At 38.1% G+C, this 17,879-nt stretch overlaps 1 protein-coding gene and 1 pseudogene across 4 annotated transcripts in view; both read left to right on the forward strand.

The window, feature by feature from the left end:
* Fut8 (fucosyltransferase 8) overlaps positions 1 to 17,879 on the forward strand; it is a 222,603-nt gene that overhangs the window by 147,318 nt on the left and 57,406 nt on the right. For all 4 annotated transcript variants that reach the window (XM_028876080.2, XM_028876078.2, XM_028876079.2 and 1 more), the window contains exon 6: positions 9,246 to 9,360. In XM_028876080.2, coding sequence (XP_028731913.1) covers positions 9,246 to 9,360 — 115 coding nt within the window. The remainder of the gene's footprint in view (positions 1 to 9,245; positions 9,361 to 17,879) is intronic.
* On the forward strand, positions 8,601 to 8,700 carry LOC114697800 (annotated as a pseudogene).

Consider the following 17,879-nt stretch of genomic DNA (forward strand, 5'->3'; position numbering starts at 1 on the left):
ACTTGAGAAATTCCATGGTGTTCAGAAAGATAACCCCGAGTCTCAGCTCACCTCTGAGTGTTACCGTAATGATTAAACCCTCAGTGTGAACAGTGGAACACTATCCGGGAACCTACAGATAAGTTCTCAAAACAGTACCTCAAAGCTCTTAAAATGTTTATGTCTGGTTCCCTCAGTAATGCAAATATTTGAATTCACTTCATCAGAGGTACGCTTGCCAACACGAACAGAAGCGGCTGTCTTTCCACTGAGCTTCGTTGTCCGAGAATTAAATGGGAATACTGAGGGGATTATATAAACGTCCTTTCACCATTTGTCAAGCCTTCCGTCTCTCTGACATGAAGGATTTTCTTTTTATTGTGTGTGTTAGGCTGGAGGGTCCTGTGCAATATAAAGATTGAGAACGAATGTGTAAAGCATTGTGTTAAAGTGCTTCAGACCATACTCAAGGAATACCATGACAGGTAAACCAAAGCCTTACTCTTTTTTTTTTAAGACAGGCTCTCACTATGTAGATATGCCTAACACATCTACATAAATTATAAGATGTGAATTAAATGTAATGGTAGACACATATCAACAAGCTCTATGTGACTAAATCCCCCCACCCCCACCCTGCCAAGAGTCTTTTAAAATAAATTTTCTAGGGCTGGTGAGATGGCTCATCTGGTAAAGGTGCCAAGCCTGGTAACCTGAGTTCCATCCCTGCAACCCATGTGGTAGAAAGAGAGAACCAAATCCTCCAAGTTGTCTTCTGTCCATCACACATGCACCAGGAGACACACACGCACACACGCACGCACGCACACATGTGCATGCACACACATGCTTGCCATTTGAAAGAAAAGTCATTATGTGTATTAAGTCAGTTAATCACTAAATATCTTTCTTTGTAGCTTCTCATTGGATACATTAGCTGTTGGTAATCTACCTAGTTTTGCTGTATTTGTTCTTTGTACTTCTTCTGGTTCCTTGAGTTTTGAGTTGAGATGTTTGAGATATTTTCTTTTTAAATGTAGGTGTTTACAACTTCTGATACACTCTTAGCACTCCTTCTGCAAAATGTGAGCTTGTTGTGTTTACATTTTGTCTGTCTTGATTCCCTTCTTATTTCTTCTTTCACCTATGGATTATTCACGAAAATTTTCCTTTGTTTTCTATACTCAGTATGGTACCCAGTGTGAAGGTCGGGTGGAGAGTAGCCTGGTGGTAAAGCATTTGTCTAGCATATACAAGGCTCTGGGTTGGAGCTCCATTTCAGAAACAAGTCGGGGGTACAGACAAGAGGGAGAATAATATCTGCTTAATATGATTTTAATCTTCTTATATTTGTTAAGCATTATTTGAAGCATATCCTGTATCTTGGAGAATGTTTCATGTGTGCTTCAGAAGAACATATTTTTGGCTATTATTAGAATGTTCTTTTTGGTCTGAGAGTTAACGTCTACTGTTCCCCCATTGATTTCCTGTCTGGATGATCTGTACGTTGCTGAAAGTGAGGTATCAAGTCTCCTGCTATTATTAGCTCTGTTGCTGTCAGTGTTTCTTTTTAGTTCTGTTAATGTGTGCTTTGTCTGTGTCTGTGGGTATGTAGGTAATTGTTACAGTTTCATGACAAAATAGCCCTTTTGTTATAATAAGTGAGCTTCTTTGTCTCTTGTGATGACTTTTGGCTAAAAGTCCACTTGTCTGACATAAGTATTGCCACCCTTCTCTTTGATTCCCACTGCTTCACGTCCTTCTTTCCTTTTCCATTCCTCACTCTCATCTGTCCATAGCTTTAAAACTAAATGGAATCTCTTTTATGCAACTCTTTGTTGGATCTTACTTTTTATCAGCCAATTTGTGTACTTTATAATCTCAAGTAATTGTGGATCATAATGGACTCTTCCATGAACAGGACTTAGTAGACTGCAGCTGACCTAGTCTTGCATCACATAGTTGTAGGGTCTGTAGGTCTGTCTCTGAGAGCACAAACCCAGTTTAGACAGGGCTGCTCTAAGACCAGATCTGAGAAGAGCTGGGGCCTGCTGACAGGGCTGTTTCGGTTTAGAGTCAGAATTGATAGCTCTCTCTCACCGAGGTTCAGGTGGTAAGAAAGGTAAGGAAGAATTTCTTTTTTCCCTACTTAATGCTATTCTGTATGGTAAAGGCACCATGTTCTCTCTTCTGGATCATGACTGCTATAGTTTATTACTCTAAATTAATTACTCTAATTAAACATAGCCTAGAAGCCAAATACCGTGCTTATATCTGGGAATGTTAGCACAACAGTGTTTATTTGATTAATCTATTATATGTGATCTAAAACTGGTAGGGCCCTATCCACTACCAAATCACCTGGTAGTAATTAGTGATAGTCTTGACTTTTTCAGGGTTTTTAAGGAACTTGCAGGGCTATAGAATTGGCTCAGTGGTTAAGGGCATTGGTTTCTCTTACAGAGGACCTGGGTTTGATTCCTAGCATCCACACGGCAGCTCATAATCATCTCTAACTTCAGTGCCAGGGGATCCAGTGCCCTCTTCTGACCTCTTTGGCCACCAGGCACACACATGGTACACATCTGTACATGCAGGAAAAACACACACATCACATAATAAATTAACAAATCTGAAATAAAAATGAAGGACTTAGAAGAGTGTGCTGCCAGTGGATTATTCCCTGCTCCATGGAGCTCAAGCCATGGCATTCTGGGTCTCCAGTTCAGTTCATTCAAGTCATTGCTCGTTTGCCACTGTGTTTCATAGTCATGTGGCCAAGTAGTTTTCCTTGCTTTGTTTGCTTTGCTGTTTTTTGTATCATTATCACAAATGGCCTCAGCTCCCTTTTTTGAAGTAGTGAGATGGAAGTAAATATTTTCAGACGATTATTTTTCCCATTGTGACTTTATTATTTATATGGTACTATGAATTCAGTGCCTAGATTTATACCTTAACCCCTGAATACCATGGGTTTTTGTATTCTTACCATTTAGATTGCTGCAGGTTCTTTTGATTCTTCATCCTGCCAGATACTAGTTTATGAAATAGTTGCTGGAGTTTCTTTCTGCTTTTAAATGGCAGCAATTATTGAACTTCAAACTGAAGGACAGGAAGGCTCACAGAGCCAAGCAGCCAATGATCTGTTTCTCAATTAAGATAACTAAAGCTCTTGAAAAAAATGATCTGGGAAGCAGCACTATCATCTCCATTGCTAAGTCTGTATCATCTCATTATCAATAATATGTAATGGCAGCATTGTTAATAGCAGACTTAGATGTGTTCTCCAAATAATAAGTGATACTTATAGCTGAGTATCCTGATTAGAAATTGGCTAATATACAAAAGGCTGTTATGGAGGCTGGAAAAGGATTTTGGAGATAAGAAATATAGTTATCTATCTAATAATAAGGAAAGAGTGATAGCTTGTTAATGGCGTGTACATTTTAAGATTAAGTTTTTGATCATAGCTGTTGGAACCCAGTAACTTTGTCTTATTTTCCCATTTTTTTGGAAGGCTCAATAGTTGATGTTTTCACTCTTGAAAAGTTAAGTTTTACAATTCTTCATATCAGATCTTTGTGGGTTTTTTAAATTAATTAATTTATTTATTTATTTATTACGTATACAGTGTTCTGTCTGCATGTATCCCTGTAGGCCAGAAGAGGGAACCAGATCTCATTACAGATGGTTGTGAGCCACCATGTGGGTACTGGGATTGAACTCAGGACCTTTGGAAGAACAGCCAGTGTTCTTAACCTCTAAGCCATTTCTCCAGGCCTCAGATCTTTGTGTTTTATGTCTCTCTCTCTCTCTCTCTCTCTCTCTCTCTCTCTCTCTCTCTCTCTCTCTCTCTCTCTCTCTCTCTCTCTCACACACACACACACACACACACACACATTGCAGATGGAATAAAAAGATCTTAATTTCTTTAAAATGTGATTTGTTTGAGAGTCTTATTAATCTACAATGTGCATAATCTTTCTCGACTTTTGAATTTTTTGGACAAAATGTTTTTTGTGGACATCCAGGAGTATTTTCTAATGATAACAGAACATTCTTCTTAGTACTTATGAGCACAGGGAGATATTTTCATGGGAAGTTGTTCCTGTTCTGTTTATCCCTTAGTATTCCAAATACTAATTCTCCTCCTTCCTCAAGGAATGTTCCTCCTCCTTAAAATAAAGTTTACATTAAGGATCTAGGTGGAAGAATATACTTTATCTAGTAGCCATTGTTTTGCCTACTTCCATTTATTTGGAGGGAGGTTCCAAACTGAAGAATGACCTGCATATTAAAACTAATGATTTACCAAGGATTGTCTAATGCTAATCACTAATGATAAAGTGTATTCATTCATTATCAGTACAACCACATTATCAATCTAGAAACACTCTGAAGTAAGCAGAATTATAGTAGTCCTTCGTATCTGTTGTTTAGCTTTCTAGTCTCTTAGCCATTGTTAATCAACATCCAAAAATACTAAATGGAAAATTTCAGAAATAAACAATTACAAGCTTTAAATTGCACATCATTCCAAGTAGCACAGTGAGATCTCATACCATCCTGCCAAGATGTGAGTCATTTCTTTGTGTATCCAATCCAATCTGCATATGCTAACGCCAGTAAATCACTTAGTAGCTGTCCCTGTTACCAGGTGGACTGTCGCAGTGTTGTGGTGCTTGTTTTCATGTAGTCCTTGCTGTACTTTGTAACAGCTACAAAGTGCAGAGGTAGAAATACTCAGTTTTACTATGCAGAACTTATAAATTAAACATTATCATAGGTTTGTATATATAGAAAAAAGAGGTACTGTATATGGTTTCGAGCATCCACTGGGTGGCGGTCTTCAAATGTATCTCCAATGGATAAGGGAGAGTTACTCTAACCCTGTTTGTAGCTAGCTATTCTTAGACCTAGAGAAGTGAGGAAACTGTATCAGTTACTTTCCTTGTTATTGTGATCAAATACCTGACAAGAAACAAGTTGGAAGACAGAAGGTTTGTTTTGATTCTCAGTTTGCAAGCACAGCCTCATATGGCAGGCAGCTGGGGGTGGCAAGGGCATGAGGCAGCTGGTCACATTGTTTGCAGTCAGGAAGCAAGGAGATGCATGCAGGGACTCCACTTGCCTTTTCCTGCTTGTTCAGTCTGGGCTCCCACAGAGATGGTGCTGCCTGCATTCAGGAAATGGTGCTGCTTGAGTCTTTAGTCAGTCAAGCCTTTTTGAAAATACCCTCACTGACTTACACAAGAGGTATTATTCTATAATAATTCATTAGATATCCAATCTAATGAAACTGATAATGAAGAGTAACCATCACAGCAACATTAGACAAATTTCAGATCATTTTTCTTGTCTGTGATCCAGATTTACCCAGGACTAGACTTCTCAGAAATCTCCCTTAGTCAAGTTCATCTTAGTATATGTTGAATCTTCATCTTCAGATGATTCTTGTATGAATTATAACTGTACTGGCCCTTGAGGGAAAATTTTGTTTTAGCATTTTAAATCAGAAATAAATAAAAACCCTCCTTATTATAGTTTCCTTTATGGCAAAATTGAGACAGACTAGATATCCTCCATTTTCACATAAAAGTTTTATGACTATGAAAAATAGAAAAATTACTCGAGAAAATGCAATAACACAAACATAGACAGTTTCTGAAATGAAGTTTTGACAGCCCTCATGGCTGCTGAATCTAAAGTCCACATTCTGTTCTAATGTACCTATTGTAATCAGGCATCTGTATTCTACCCTCATTTTGCTGGTACCTAACCTTGCTCAGGCTTACATATGCTAAGTCTCGATGTGGCCTCATATGAAGCTATCATCCTCACTTCCAACTATGAGATTTCTTGATCCTTTAGTGATAAAAGCAAAGAGCAAAATTTCCAGCTTTAGGATTTTATAGGGAGTATGGCTCAGGGTATGGAATCCCTGAAAAATCAAGAGTTTCTGCAGAATGCTTTTTTAATCATCATAATTCCTAGTAATGGGCCATAACTTTCTGATTTGATTAGAGTCAGATCTTTAACACAGAAAACTATATCTTGTAGGAATGCAACTTCCAGACATCATTGAGTTGGTGAAGAAAGAATACCAATTTAACTTTGTTTCCTGTCATAACTGAATTATTATGTAGTCTCTGATAGGGAGAAGGGTGTATGGGATTTAAAAATCAGACTTAATCTAAGACCGAGAGTAAATTGGGTATTCTGACTGATTCTTGTGCCTTATTATTTTTATCCTAACATGTTGATTATGGTTGTTAATGAAATTCTTGCAATGCTTCAATATATGTGTACATTGTACAGTGACTAAGTTTAGTCCCCCTTTATATATACCCTACCCCCACTTTCTTAATCTCTAGCTATCACTATTTTATATTAAAGATGACTTTAAAAAAAAACCTTCACATATGAAAGAGAAATGTGGTACTTGCCTTTCTGAATCCGTCATATTTCACTTAGCATGGTGTGTTCCAGTTCCATCCATCTTGGTGAGATTGACAGGATTTCAGTCTTCTTTATGGCTGAACACTATTCAGTTGAAACTTAATCTAAAAAACTGGCTGTTTCCGTTCTATGTATTTTCTCTTGAGTTATTTTTTTCTACTTTTATAGCCCTAAAACTTTTTTGTGAAAGAGCGTGTGTGTGTGTGTGTGTGTGTGTGTGTGTGTGTGTGTGTGTGTGTGTGTAGGGGGTGTCTAATCTGTCTCAATTATGCCACCAAGGAAAAAATAACAAGGAAGGTTTTTATTGGTTTCTTATTGTGCTGGCTAGTTTTATGTCAGCTTGACACAAGCTGGTGTCATCTGACACAAGGGACTATCAGCTGATACAATCCCTCCATAGGGCACTTTCCTAATTAGTGGTTGATTGGACAGGGCCCAACCCATTGTAGGTGGTGCCACCCCTGGGCTAGTGATCCTAGGTGCTATAAGAAGAAAGCAGACTGAGCAAGCCTGTAAGCAGCAATCCTTCATGGCCTCTGCATCAGCCCCTGCCTCCAGGTTTCTGCCTCCAGGTTCCTGTCCAGTTTGAGTTCTCGCCTTAGCTTCTCTTAATAGACTGTGACTTGGGATATGTAAGCCAATAAACCCTTTCCTCTCCCAAGTTGCTTTGGCCATGGTCTTTCATCAGCAATAGAAACTCTTAAGACACTTGTTTATCCTCTTATTTAAGAAAGGACATTTAGGTCATTCTACTTTCCAGTTACTGTGACTAATGCAGCAATAAACATATTTCATTGACATGCTGATTATATTTCTTTCAGATACCAGATATGTATTTAGAAATGAGATAGCTGAATTGTATGGTTGAATTAATCTACATCCCTACCAACAGTGTCTGAGAGTTCTTTTTTCTTTAAATCCTTTGTGTGCGTGTGTGACTATCCTGTTAACTGGTTGAAATGATTGCCACATTGTAGTTTTATTGGCATTTTCCTGTGTCAAATGATATTGAGCAATTTTCTTTTTTACGTTTGGTCATCTAGTTGCTTGATCATTCTGACTCCTACACAGATTGGGATGGAATGAATTGCTGAGACTTAGTACTAATGACTTGGATTACAAATAAGCTGTTCCTTTAATTTACCAGTTCATTAAGAAATGTAATGCTTCCATTTTTGATGGTACAGGAATTTCTTGATTTCTAAGATCTGAATCTAGAAACCATAGTTAGGTGTAGAGGCTTATACCCATAATCCCAGCATTCTAGAGACTGATACAAGAAAAATCACAAGTTTGATGCTAGACTGGACTATATTGCAGGAGTCCATGTTAAGACAAAAAGAGGAGAGAGCCTAAGACACAATAATTTTTATATTTTAAAGACTTTCTTTCAAATTAAGCTTAATATGTTTTTCCTCCACTTGAAGCTATGAATGTCAGTAAAACTTACAGCTTTTTGTCCCCATCTATATATGTGCATGTGTATTCACATATTTATTTTAATTGTAAAGCTACACATAGCGTATTGGGCTTCCTTCTTTCCTCCAGTAGGCATTTGCTAATAGATTGGGTTTTTATTTCACTGTGCTTTATCTCCAGCAGTAATACTGCTATTTAACACCGAGATTTGCAGTACGTTTTGTGACCATTACCACTTGATGAGTAGGAGGAAATGAGTGGATGTTGTGATGCCTATGAAGTATAATGAACTATGAGTGAGTTGTGATGATAGAAGTTTATAAAACTGAGATAATATTTTAAATTTCCATCTGAGCATTACAGCACAATTATAGTTAAAGACGTCTGTGCTTCTTGGGTGAAATCATAATTCCATGTGTTCAGTATGTTAAGCAGGTTTGCATTACCACAGTGAAATATCTGAAAGAGTCAGTTTCATAAAGAGAAGAGACTTGTTTGCAGGCTTGGTGTTGTTCTGGCTTACAGCAGAGGCCCTCCCGGCATCCTGAGAGACGTGTGTGGGAGAGCTTACAGGCCAACAGATAGTCAGGGAGACAGGGAGGGGCCCTTGGGGACACTCAGAACACTCAAGCCCTAGAAAGTCTTTTAACTTAGTAACCATTAAAGACTATTGTAGCTATACAATATTCCAGATGGAATTGCCTATGACAACTTTGCTCTACAAAGGTAACAGAGGATGATGTCCCCTTTGGCAGTAGGCATAGGAAAACTGGAATGATACAGAGATTCCCATGGCCTCTGCACAAGGGTAACATGAAAATTTATGAAGCATTGCATACTTCAAAAAAAAAAAAAGAAAAGAAAAAAACATGTTCACACAACCTAAAATCTTAGTACTTGTTCCTTTAAAAGAAGGAATTTGTTAATCCTTGATTATTTAAGACATTTTTTTTAAGATTTGTGTCAAGTTTTTCCTCTAATCTTTTCCCACTCACTCAGAGTGGAATATTAAGAGGGCTGTGAAATGATAAAGAGTGATGATACAATGGTACTATTCAAATACCAATATCATGTCTACTGAATTGCAGTCTTTGAACTTTTTTTTTCTTTTTTGGGGGGTGGGGTAGGGTGGGGGAACAGTGTAGCTGGTTGGCCTGTGGGGAAAAGTTGTATATCTTTTCGTCAGAAAAGATTTTCTATAGGAATCAATCGTGGATCATAGAAACTTAATTTTTAAATTTCATAGTCTTAGTTGAAAATAAAAGATAAGATAAATCATCATACACCTGAGTATCAATATTTCTGAAGAATTTGGCTCCCTTATAGTTTTGTGTAATCCATTGAAACAGTACAAATAAGTGGACCTCCAATGTTGCTTGTTTTCACAGGTCTATCATGACAGATCTATACTACCTCAGTCAAACAGATGGAGCAGGTGATTGGCGGGAAAAAGAGGCCAAAGATCTGACAGAGCTTGTCCAGCGGAGAATAACGTATCTCCAGGTAAGAAGGTTAGGTTAAAAAATAATAATAATAATAACATAAAAAGTGAATGTGGTGATGTATTGTGTCTCCCAATAAAGTAAAACTTGCCTGGAGATCAGAAGAAAAAGCCAGCCATTATAAGTAAACACAAAAGTCATGCAATGTTAGCACACGCCTTTAATCCTATCACTTGGGATGCAAGGATCTGTCTGGACCTATGTGAGTTCAAGGCCACACTGGGAACAGAGCCAGGCATGGTGGCACACGCCTTAAATTCCAACACTAGTTAACCATGGAGGTCTGGAGGTCAGTACAGACAGACAGAAAGCGACAGAGCTGGGCAGGAGGAAGAAGTGATGTAGCTGGACACAGAGAGCAAATCAGATGGCAGAACAGCAAGGCATATAGGCATGGGTAGACAGGAAGTAACTAACGATTTTTGGAAGCCGCGAAGTTGGTGAGGTGAGGTTAGCATGTGGCTGTTCCTATTCTTCTGATCTCTCAGGTTTTCACCCCTATATCTGGCTCTGAATTTTTTTTTTTTTTTATCTATAAGACCATTTAGAAATTCGTCTACAAGTGAAAATTAAAGTTTGCTTTTTAAAAGTCTTTCAAGTGCTTTTTAAAAAATTAACTACTTATTTTACATATTTATTCAGAGAGACAGTATTTTATGCCTCAGGAATGTAACAGTGGCTAAAACATGGTCCCTGCCTAGCCTAAAAAGAGTTACTTGTTCACATATACACAAACTATACTATTAAGAGCATACTGTATTTTATTGGAAATGCTTATTGGCATTTAGAAGGAGACATTAGGGATAGTTTATGAAGGATATATTATCTGAACCTAACTGTGAAGGTGGTCAAGTCTGATTTCTACATCCATAAATGGAGACAAAGGATATGCTAGCTGAAGAGTTTGTTGTGAGCAGTGGACCATAGCAGGGAAAAAGTAATACAGGATTCCAAATGTGACCTGAACTCTTTAGTTTGTCTGGAGTATTAGGTTGTATGAAAAAGAGGGATGCGAAGTATGCTGCAAAGAGAATTGAGAGCTGGATTATAGAGGGTGAACTCTATGGTATATGAACATTAAATGATTACCGCAAGATATTTATTTTATAGATGTCATTTTGACAAGAAATAAATACTGATCAGCCTTTTAAGGATCTTTTACGTCTTTTTTTGTGTGTGTTCTTTTTAAGTTCTTACTTATATGCATACATATAACCTTGGATGTTTGTAAGGAAGATCTTTTGAATTTTATTTTATTATTAATATTCATTAGACACTTCCTGGTTTTGCTTTTACAACATCCTAGTTTTGTTTGTTTGTCCCCTGAGTGCTAGGAATTGAACCCAGGGCCCTGGGCATGGTGCACTAGTGACAACCTAGTTTTAAAAGAGCTTTATACATAAAAGGTACAAAGAATGATGGAATCTAAACGTAGTAGTGCGGTTGAGCTGTCTTAGTATTTAAAGAGACTGGAATCGGCCAGAGCACTTAGGACAAAGATCGTCATGCAGGCAGGAAGAACTGAGAGCTGTTGAGTTTGCCTTGGAAGGAGAGACAGGAGAGTGGGAAAAAATAGAATCAGTGGACCTTTCTAAGTGATTGAAAGAGCCTAAATGTTGGGGGGTGGAAGCATCTTTAACTGGCAATAAAAAATAAGAAAGAAAATTCTTTTGAGGAAAAAATAGTGAATTAATAGAGGTATTTAAAAACGAGTAAGAAGTGTTTCAAGTTGAAATAACCATAAAATGTCCTCCACTCAATCTTTTTCCAATTCTATGCTAGCGTAGTTTACACGTGCAAGAACTGTTTTTCCTTTACCTTAGAAGCAAAAGGGCAGTCCTTGACATGCTTCGTATATTTTAAGGCATCTGTTTTCATACAGGTAAATGGGGGTGATCAGTGTTTAGGGGTCATTAAAATCCAACTTGATGTTGGCATGTTCTCTTGGTCTCATACTCCCATGACCATTCATTAGAGGAGTCTGCAGATTGAGAACCACTTTACCTCCTACAGGGAAGAGGTAATTATCTCCTATCAACTAGGTCCTCATTCAGTGAACTGTGAACAGCTGGTGGTGCAGAACCATCATCTCGTTTATTAATAAAATGGAAATAACAATGGTTTGTAAGCTTCCACATACTCATTAAACTTTCAGCCACTATATTTAAACTATGATCTGGTCACAGCGCCTCACACTGTAACAAGTACCTGCCATCTGCTTTACTTTCTGTTTCTCTTTTAAAATTGACTCCTTGGGTCACATTGTATGGATCAGTATTTCCTTACTTTTAATTATGAGTCACACTACACTTGTGGATACACCATTTACTTATTTATTTGCCGTTTGAGGGACATTTAGTTACTTCCAGTTTGAGGCTATTCTGAATAAACTCTTGGACATCTGTATACAGATGTTTACGTGGACTTCTGCTTTCATTCTTTTTACCTGAGAGTAGAATGTACGTTTAATTTCTTGGTTTTTGTTGTTGCTGTTGTTTTGTTAGTTTGTTGTTTTTTGTTTTGTTCTTCAGATTGAGAAAACTTTATCAGGTTTTCACTCATTCTTCCTTTTGCCATGCATCCCAAACTGACAATCACAGAAGTGGACGCATTCATAAAACTACTCCATTTGCTTTCCATAATAATTCAGGTGCTCATGGATTTGATATTTTTCCAATTAATAGATAAAGAAAATATCATATAGTCATAATTTACCATCTTTTATCCTAACCTATGTGTGTGTGTGCACGCGTGCATACATGTTTGTGTTGGTGCATGTGTTTAGCAGTGCATATGCACTTGGGACAGGCAGGGGACAACATCAGGTGTCACTTCTCAGGTGCTTACCACCATTTTGTTTTGTTTTGAGATGCACCACCATGCCCAGATTTTTTTCACATGAGTGCCGAAGGTCAGACTCAGGTCTACGTGCTAGTGAGACAAGCCAACTGAGCTGTCTTCCCAACTCCCTTATTCCTTCTTTAATGGAGGACCTGTTCAAATCTTTTGGTTAACTTTTAGTTGGGATATTTGTTTTCTTATGATTGAGTTATTGAGGCTCTTTATTCTAGATTTGAGTTTATTAGGAATCCTGGAAATCTTTTCTTCCAATCTGTAACATACCTATTTCTTTCTTTTTCTTTTTTTTTTAAGATTTAAAATTTTTTCTATGTAGGTGTTTGCCTGCATTGTATGTGTATGCACCATGTTCATGCCTAGTGCCTGCAGTCCAGAAAGGGGTGTCAGATCACCAAGCAAGCCAGTTACAAGCAGTTGTCAGTTGCCATGTGGGTGTTGGGAACTGTACCTGGGTCCTCTGGAAGAGCAGCTAGTGCTCTTAACCATCTCTCTAGCATTCATTTATTTTCTTATCACTGTCTTTTGAAAAGCAAAGGTTTGTAGGCTAATGAAATCCTATTGTATTCTATAGTTTGCACTTAGGAAACTTTCGCTAAAGGTAAGGTGGCTAGATTTTTTTTTTCCTGTTTTCTTCTAGGAGGTTTATTTATTTGCCTATTTTTTATTTATTTTGCTGGCACTAGGGATTGAATTCAGGGCTTTGTATATGCCAGGCAAGCACTCTAAAATGGAACCATTGCCTCTCCAGTTCTAGTTTTATAATTGAGGTAGTACATTTAGGTCTGTGATCCTTTTGGAGTTATGATATGAAGCAATAATTCAGATTCATTTTCTTGCTTATTTGAGCCATTGTTGAAAGTCTTGCCTTTTCCCATTACTGTATGACTCTTGTTGAAACCCAGGAAGAATAGCCATGCCTCTTCTGTCATTACCACACCATCATGGTTACAGTATCTTTGCAGTAAGTATTAAACTTGGATAGTCTGGTTTCTCCAACCTTGTTCTTCTTTTCAAAGTATTGTTATAAATCCTTTGCATTTTTGTTTATATTTTACAATAAGCATATCTTAGTATTGCAAGTATGTAAAAACACAGTTGAATTTTATATATTGATAATATATTTTGCAGTTTTGCCAAAACTGCTTATTAGATCAGGAAAATTTTTTGCAGATTTTATCAGACTTTCTACATATGTTACTCTGTCATTTGCTTTGTTTCTTCATTTTTAATCTTGGTGACATTTGCCAATAATCACTTTATAATTCTTAATTTTGAGTAGTATATTTATACTTTAGGCAGGGTTTACAGTAAACTGTAAATTTAGTTCCTTCATTCAAAGTTCTTGCCAAAGTGATTTCACAGTTTAGGCATTTTTGACAAGAATGTAAATATTTCTTGAAATACTTGCTGGGACTGAAGGAACTTTTCTGAATTTGTGACACTGTGCTATCCATAGCTTACTATGTGCTGTCATTTTGTTTATTTTTTATATGCTCTCACCATCTTCATTGTCACTAATAAAGGGCTTTATGTAATTTATTACTAAGCTACAGAATTGCATTTGAGACCCTTAACATCTGGATCCTAGAAGTGGAATAGCTGGTAGTATGGCAGTTGTTACTCCCTACCCACTTTCTCTTTTTTAACATTACACCTAGCAAATATCTTATTCTTTTAACTTACTTGAATGTGAGTTGAACTGCAATTAGAATTCTTCCATTTTTGCTGTATTTGTTCAACATCTTATTATAAAAGTTTTCCAGAAGGTAGAAGTGATGCTGCAATTCCAAAATCAAGTAAGCCATAAATATGGTTTAGTGATAAATCATAAAACCATACTATCACATGTCCTTGTGATCACTCAAAGCAGAATGATTGCACTGCAATACTGGAAAGATTTTAACTTAAATTAACATTTGAACCAAGACCCTTAAAGAGATGGCAGAAACATTCATTGTGAATCCATACAATGTGACTGCTTACTAAAATAGAAAATGCAAATAGAAAGTGAGTTTTATCATACCAAGAAGCAGGAAAATCTCAATTTAAGTGATGAATGATAATCAGTAGACACCACACAGAGGCTGCCCAGGTGCTGGAATGTCTGGCAGAGGTTTTACACCAGCCGTAATACTGCCAACTCCAGTGGCGACCAGAGCCTTCAAACAAGTGAGAAAAGAGACAGCTCCAGCAGAGAAATCGATGTAGAAGGAAGAACGAACTGGAAATTTAAGAGAGGAAAGCACGGTGACTTCAGTGGGCTCCGTGTTGCGCAAGTGACAAAGGAAAGAACTGGGCGCTGGGGGTAATGCAGGAGAGACGCAGCCACCTGAGCAGGAGAGAGAGAAGACTGAAGGGAAGGGAGGGACTCCTAAGGACATTTGGAATGGGAACAAGACTTCCTTATATCTTCATCCTTTAAATCCCAGTAGAGGAACTAATTTCTAACCAGTCCTATTCAATATCAATAATAAAATATCTCATCTACAACTTACTACTCTGCTAAAGAGAACGAGACGTCACAGAGAAGAAAATCTTTACAAGTCAGTATCAAACCAAGGTCCTGTATGTAGTATGTATTGCAGTAGTAAGGAACAGTCTCCTTGGAAAACAGGCACCAGTTTTCAACGGACAACTTTATGTGAGGTCTATAGATGAGAAGTAAGCCCAGGAAGTGGCTGTTGAGCAGCTGTTAAGGAGATGCAACTTAAAGACATGAAGAGAAAACACCTGTCAGGATGGATAAAGGGGGAAAACAAACTACCGAGTGTGTGAAGTAACCAGCTCTCATACATTGCTTTTGGGAATGTAAAATAGTGCAACTATCATAGGACAGTTTGGCAGTTTCCTATACTAGTTATATATACCTCTACCATATCTTCTAGTATCACATTCCTTGGTTTTGTTTTTTATAGAAAAATTAATACCCGTGTCCACACAGAAACTTACAAATTCATGCTCATAATAACTTAATTTTTAATAGGCTCAAACAAAACAACCCAAATGTCACTCACCCAGTGGGTAAGTAAACTGTGGTACAGTGGGAGCAACACAATAGGATATTACTCAGTAGCAAAATGAAATGAATCAATTCAACTTGAATGGGTCTCAAAAGCGTCTCATTGAATGATGAAAAGCCATTCTCAAAGGTTAGATGATACTATTGTTACTTTTACAATGCTTTCAGAATGGTGAAAGTTTAGGGACTAGTCAGTGCTTTCCAGGGATTAATGTTTGCGGAATGTGACTCTGATGGATTAACGGTCTGGAGAGGTGGCATTCAGTTAGGAGTAGTCACTGCTCTGGCAAAGGACCCGGAGTCAGTTTCCAGCACCCACAGGACAGCTCAACCTCTGTAACTTCAGTTCAAGGGGATCTCTTCTGGTCTTTGCAGGCACCAGGCATGCACACGGTACACATGCATACATGCAGACACACACTCATAAAATGAAAATAAATCTTCAAAGAGGTAGCACTAGGGTTTTGTTTTGATGGAACAGTTAGTAAGTATCCTGATTCTGGTATTAGTTACACAAGTCAGTACATAATAGAATATCTGAGTACATGTGAAAACTGAAAATATGGGACTAATGAGATGTCTCAGATGGTAAAAGAAGCTGCCACCAGGCCTGACGATCCGAGTTCAGTAAGTGGGGCCCACAGTGTGGAAGGAGAGAGCTGACTGCCATAGATTGTCCTCCGACCTCCATATGTGCATTGTGACACATGCTCCCCCCTTAAGTAATAAATAAATAAGGTTTTAAAGACGTTAAAATATATATACATAGCCTGCAATTTAGTTAATAGTATTGTGTCTGTTTTCTAGTTTTGAAAATTTACTGTTGTTGAATAGTAGGTTCTCCTTGGGGGAAAATTTGTAGAAGGTACATAGTAACTTTTTGTAATTTATTGTGGGTTAAATTGTTTAAACACTCAATGTTTTGAAGAGTAAAGAGAGCAAAATGAGGGCCTGGAGGGATGGCTCAGTGGGTAAGGGCACTGGCTGCTACTCTTCCAGAGGATCCAGGTTCAATTCCCAGCACCCACATAGCAGTTCACAATGGTCTATACCTCCAGTTCTCATGCCACCTCTGGCCTCCACAGACACTGCACACACATGGTGCATAGACAAAACTAAATAAATATTCTTATATCTAAAAAAGAATGTGAAATAAATTAGAGTAGTATTAATCAGGTGAAGGTAGTTTGAGAAGTGCTCTTAAGTGCTTTACCCTCTTTAAAAAAACAAAACAAAACAAAACAAAACAATACTTGGGGGTTCCAGAGAAATTTATTCTCAAGTAGCAATGGATTCTCAGTCTGTGTGGAACTGCATGAAGACATGAAGTAGAGGTAGTCAGATCTGACATCTGGTTTATTTTATTATTCATGGTTTGATTTTCAAAACAGTGAGTAAGTAGGTGGTATAATGCCAGTACTACCCAGAAGAATGACACACTGTGGAGCAGAAACACTAGTGAAACAGTAACTTATTCCCATTTATTTAAAGCAAAGCACAGGGACCTAGAGGGATCGCTCAGTCACTAACGCGCCTGCTATACAAGCACGACGACATGGTTTGACTCTAGAACTCGCCAAAAAAGCCTAAGTGTGGTGGTGCGTACAGAAAGAGGTGATTTCACAGGCTCACCCTTCAGTCCAGTTCAGTCCAGTTCAGTCCAGCCCACCTTGATGGGCTCCAGGTCACCGAGAGACCAGGTTTCCTTCTGGCTTCTCTATGTACCAACACACAGAAACATGCATACACCCAGACATACAAGCGGGGGAGAGAGGGATGGAGGGGAGGGAGAATAATACTGCATCAGTCTTTGCACAGGGAGGAGGTAGCAGACAGTTTCCTTGTGCTGTTCGTCTTTTTTGTCCTACCTGCGGTAGGGCTGACTAATGGGCTAGCTTCACTCCTCTACCCCCTCCACTCTTTTCCTTTCTCCTTTTTCTGCCTCCCCCAACACCCCAGTACCTGCCACGTCATTCTTGTAGTCTTGATTTTGAGGTAAGAAAGTCTAATGAAGCACCCTAAGTGAAAAGATAGAGGATCTTCCTGAAGTTCTAGCTTAGTTTCTAAGCATGCTGTTTTTATCTTCACCACGTTAGCCGAGAATCAGATTGTAAACTTAAAGAGAAGTTAAGGTACTTAAAGAATCAGCTTGTGCATTTTTATAAAAGGTCAGCAGGAGCTGATAGAATGTTCCTTCTCTGTCTCTGGAAGGAGTTTTGCTTGCATCATATACTAGAATGGGATATTAGGCTGGATTTGTCTGACTAACTCTAGCCTTTTCTTGTGGCCCTTAAGGTGGTAGGAAATAAGACTGTCCTGGTGTACAGGCCTCCTGAGTGGGAGGCAGAGCCTTTGTAGAGAGCTTGGAATAGCTAGAGATGGTGGAACTCTCTCATAGATCCACAGTGAAAGAAATGTTTCTCCTTTGTTTCTGGTAGATCTGTAGGATTTCACTTTTTTAAAATCAGTTTAAAATATTCTATAGAGATATGTAGACAAAGAGCGAAGACTTTAAAATTATATTTAAAATAAGCCGTTTGCTGCTCTACTTAACAAGGTAAGCTCTTTTATACTGGACAGTAACTGTCTTTGCTGCGGTGTGCTAGTCTACCCGTCTGTGAACTGTGTGTGTTGGTAGCTTT

The sequence above is a fragment of the Peromyscus leucopus genome, chromosome 14 (genome assembly GCF_004664715.2).
Source record: "Peromyscus leucopus breed LL Stock chromosome 14, UCI_PerLeu_2.1, whole genome shotgun sequence".
NCBI lineage: Eukaryota > Metazoa > Chordata > Mammalia > Rodentia > Cricetidae > Peromyscus > Peromyscus leucopus.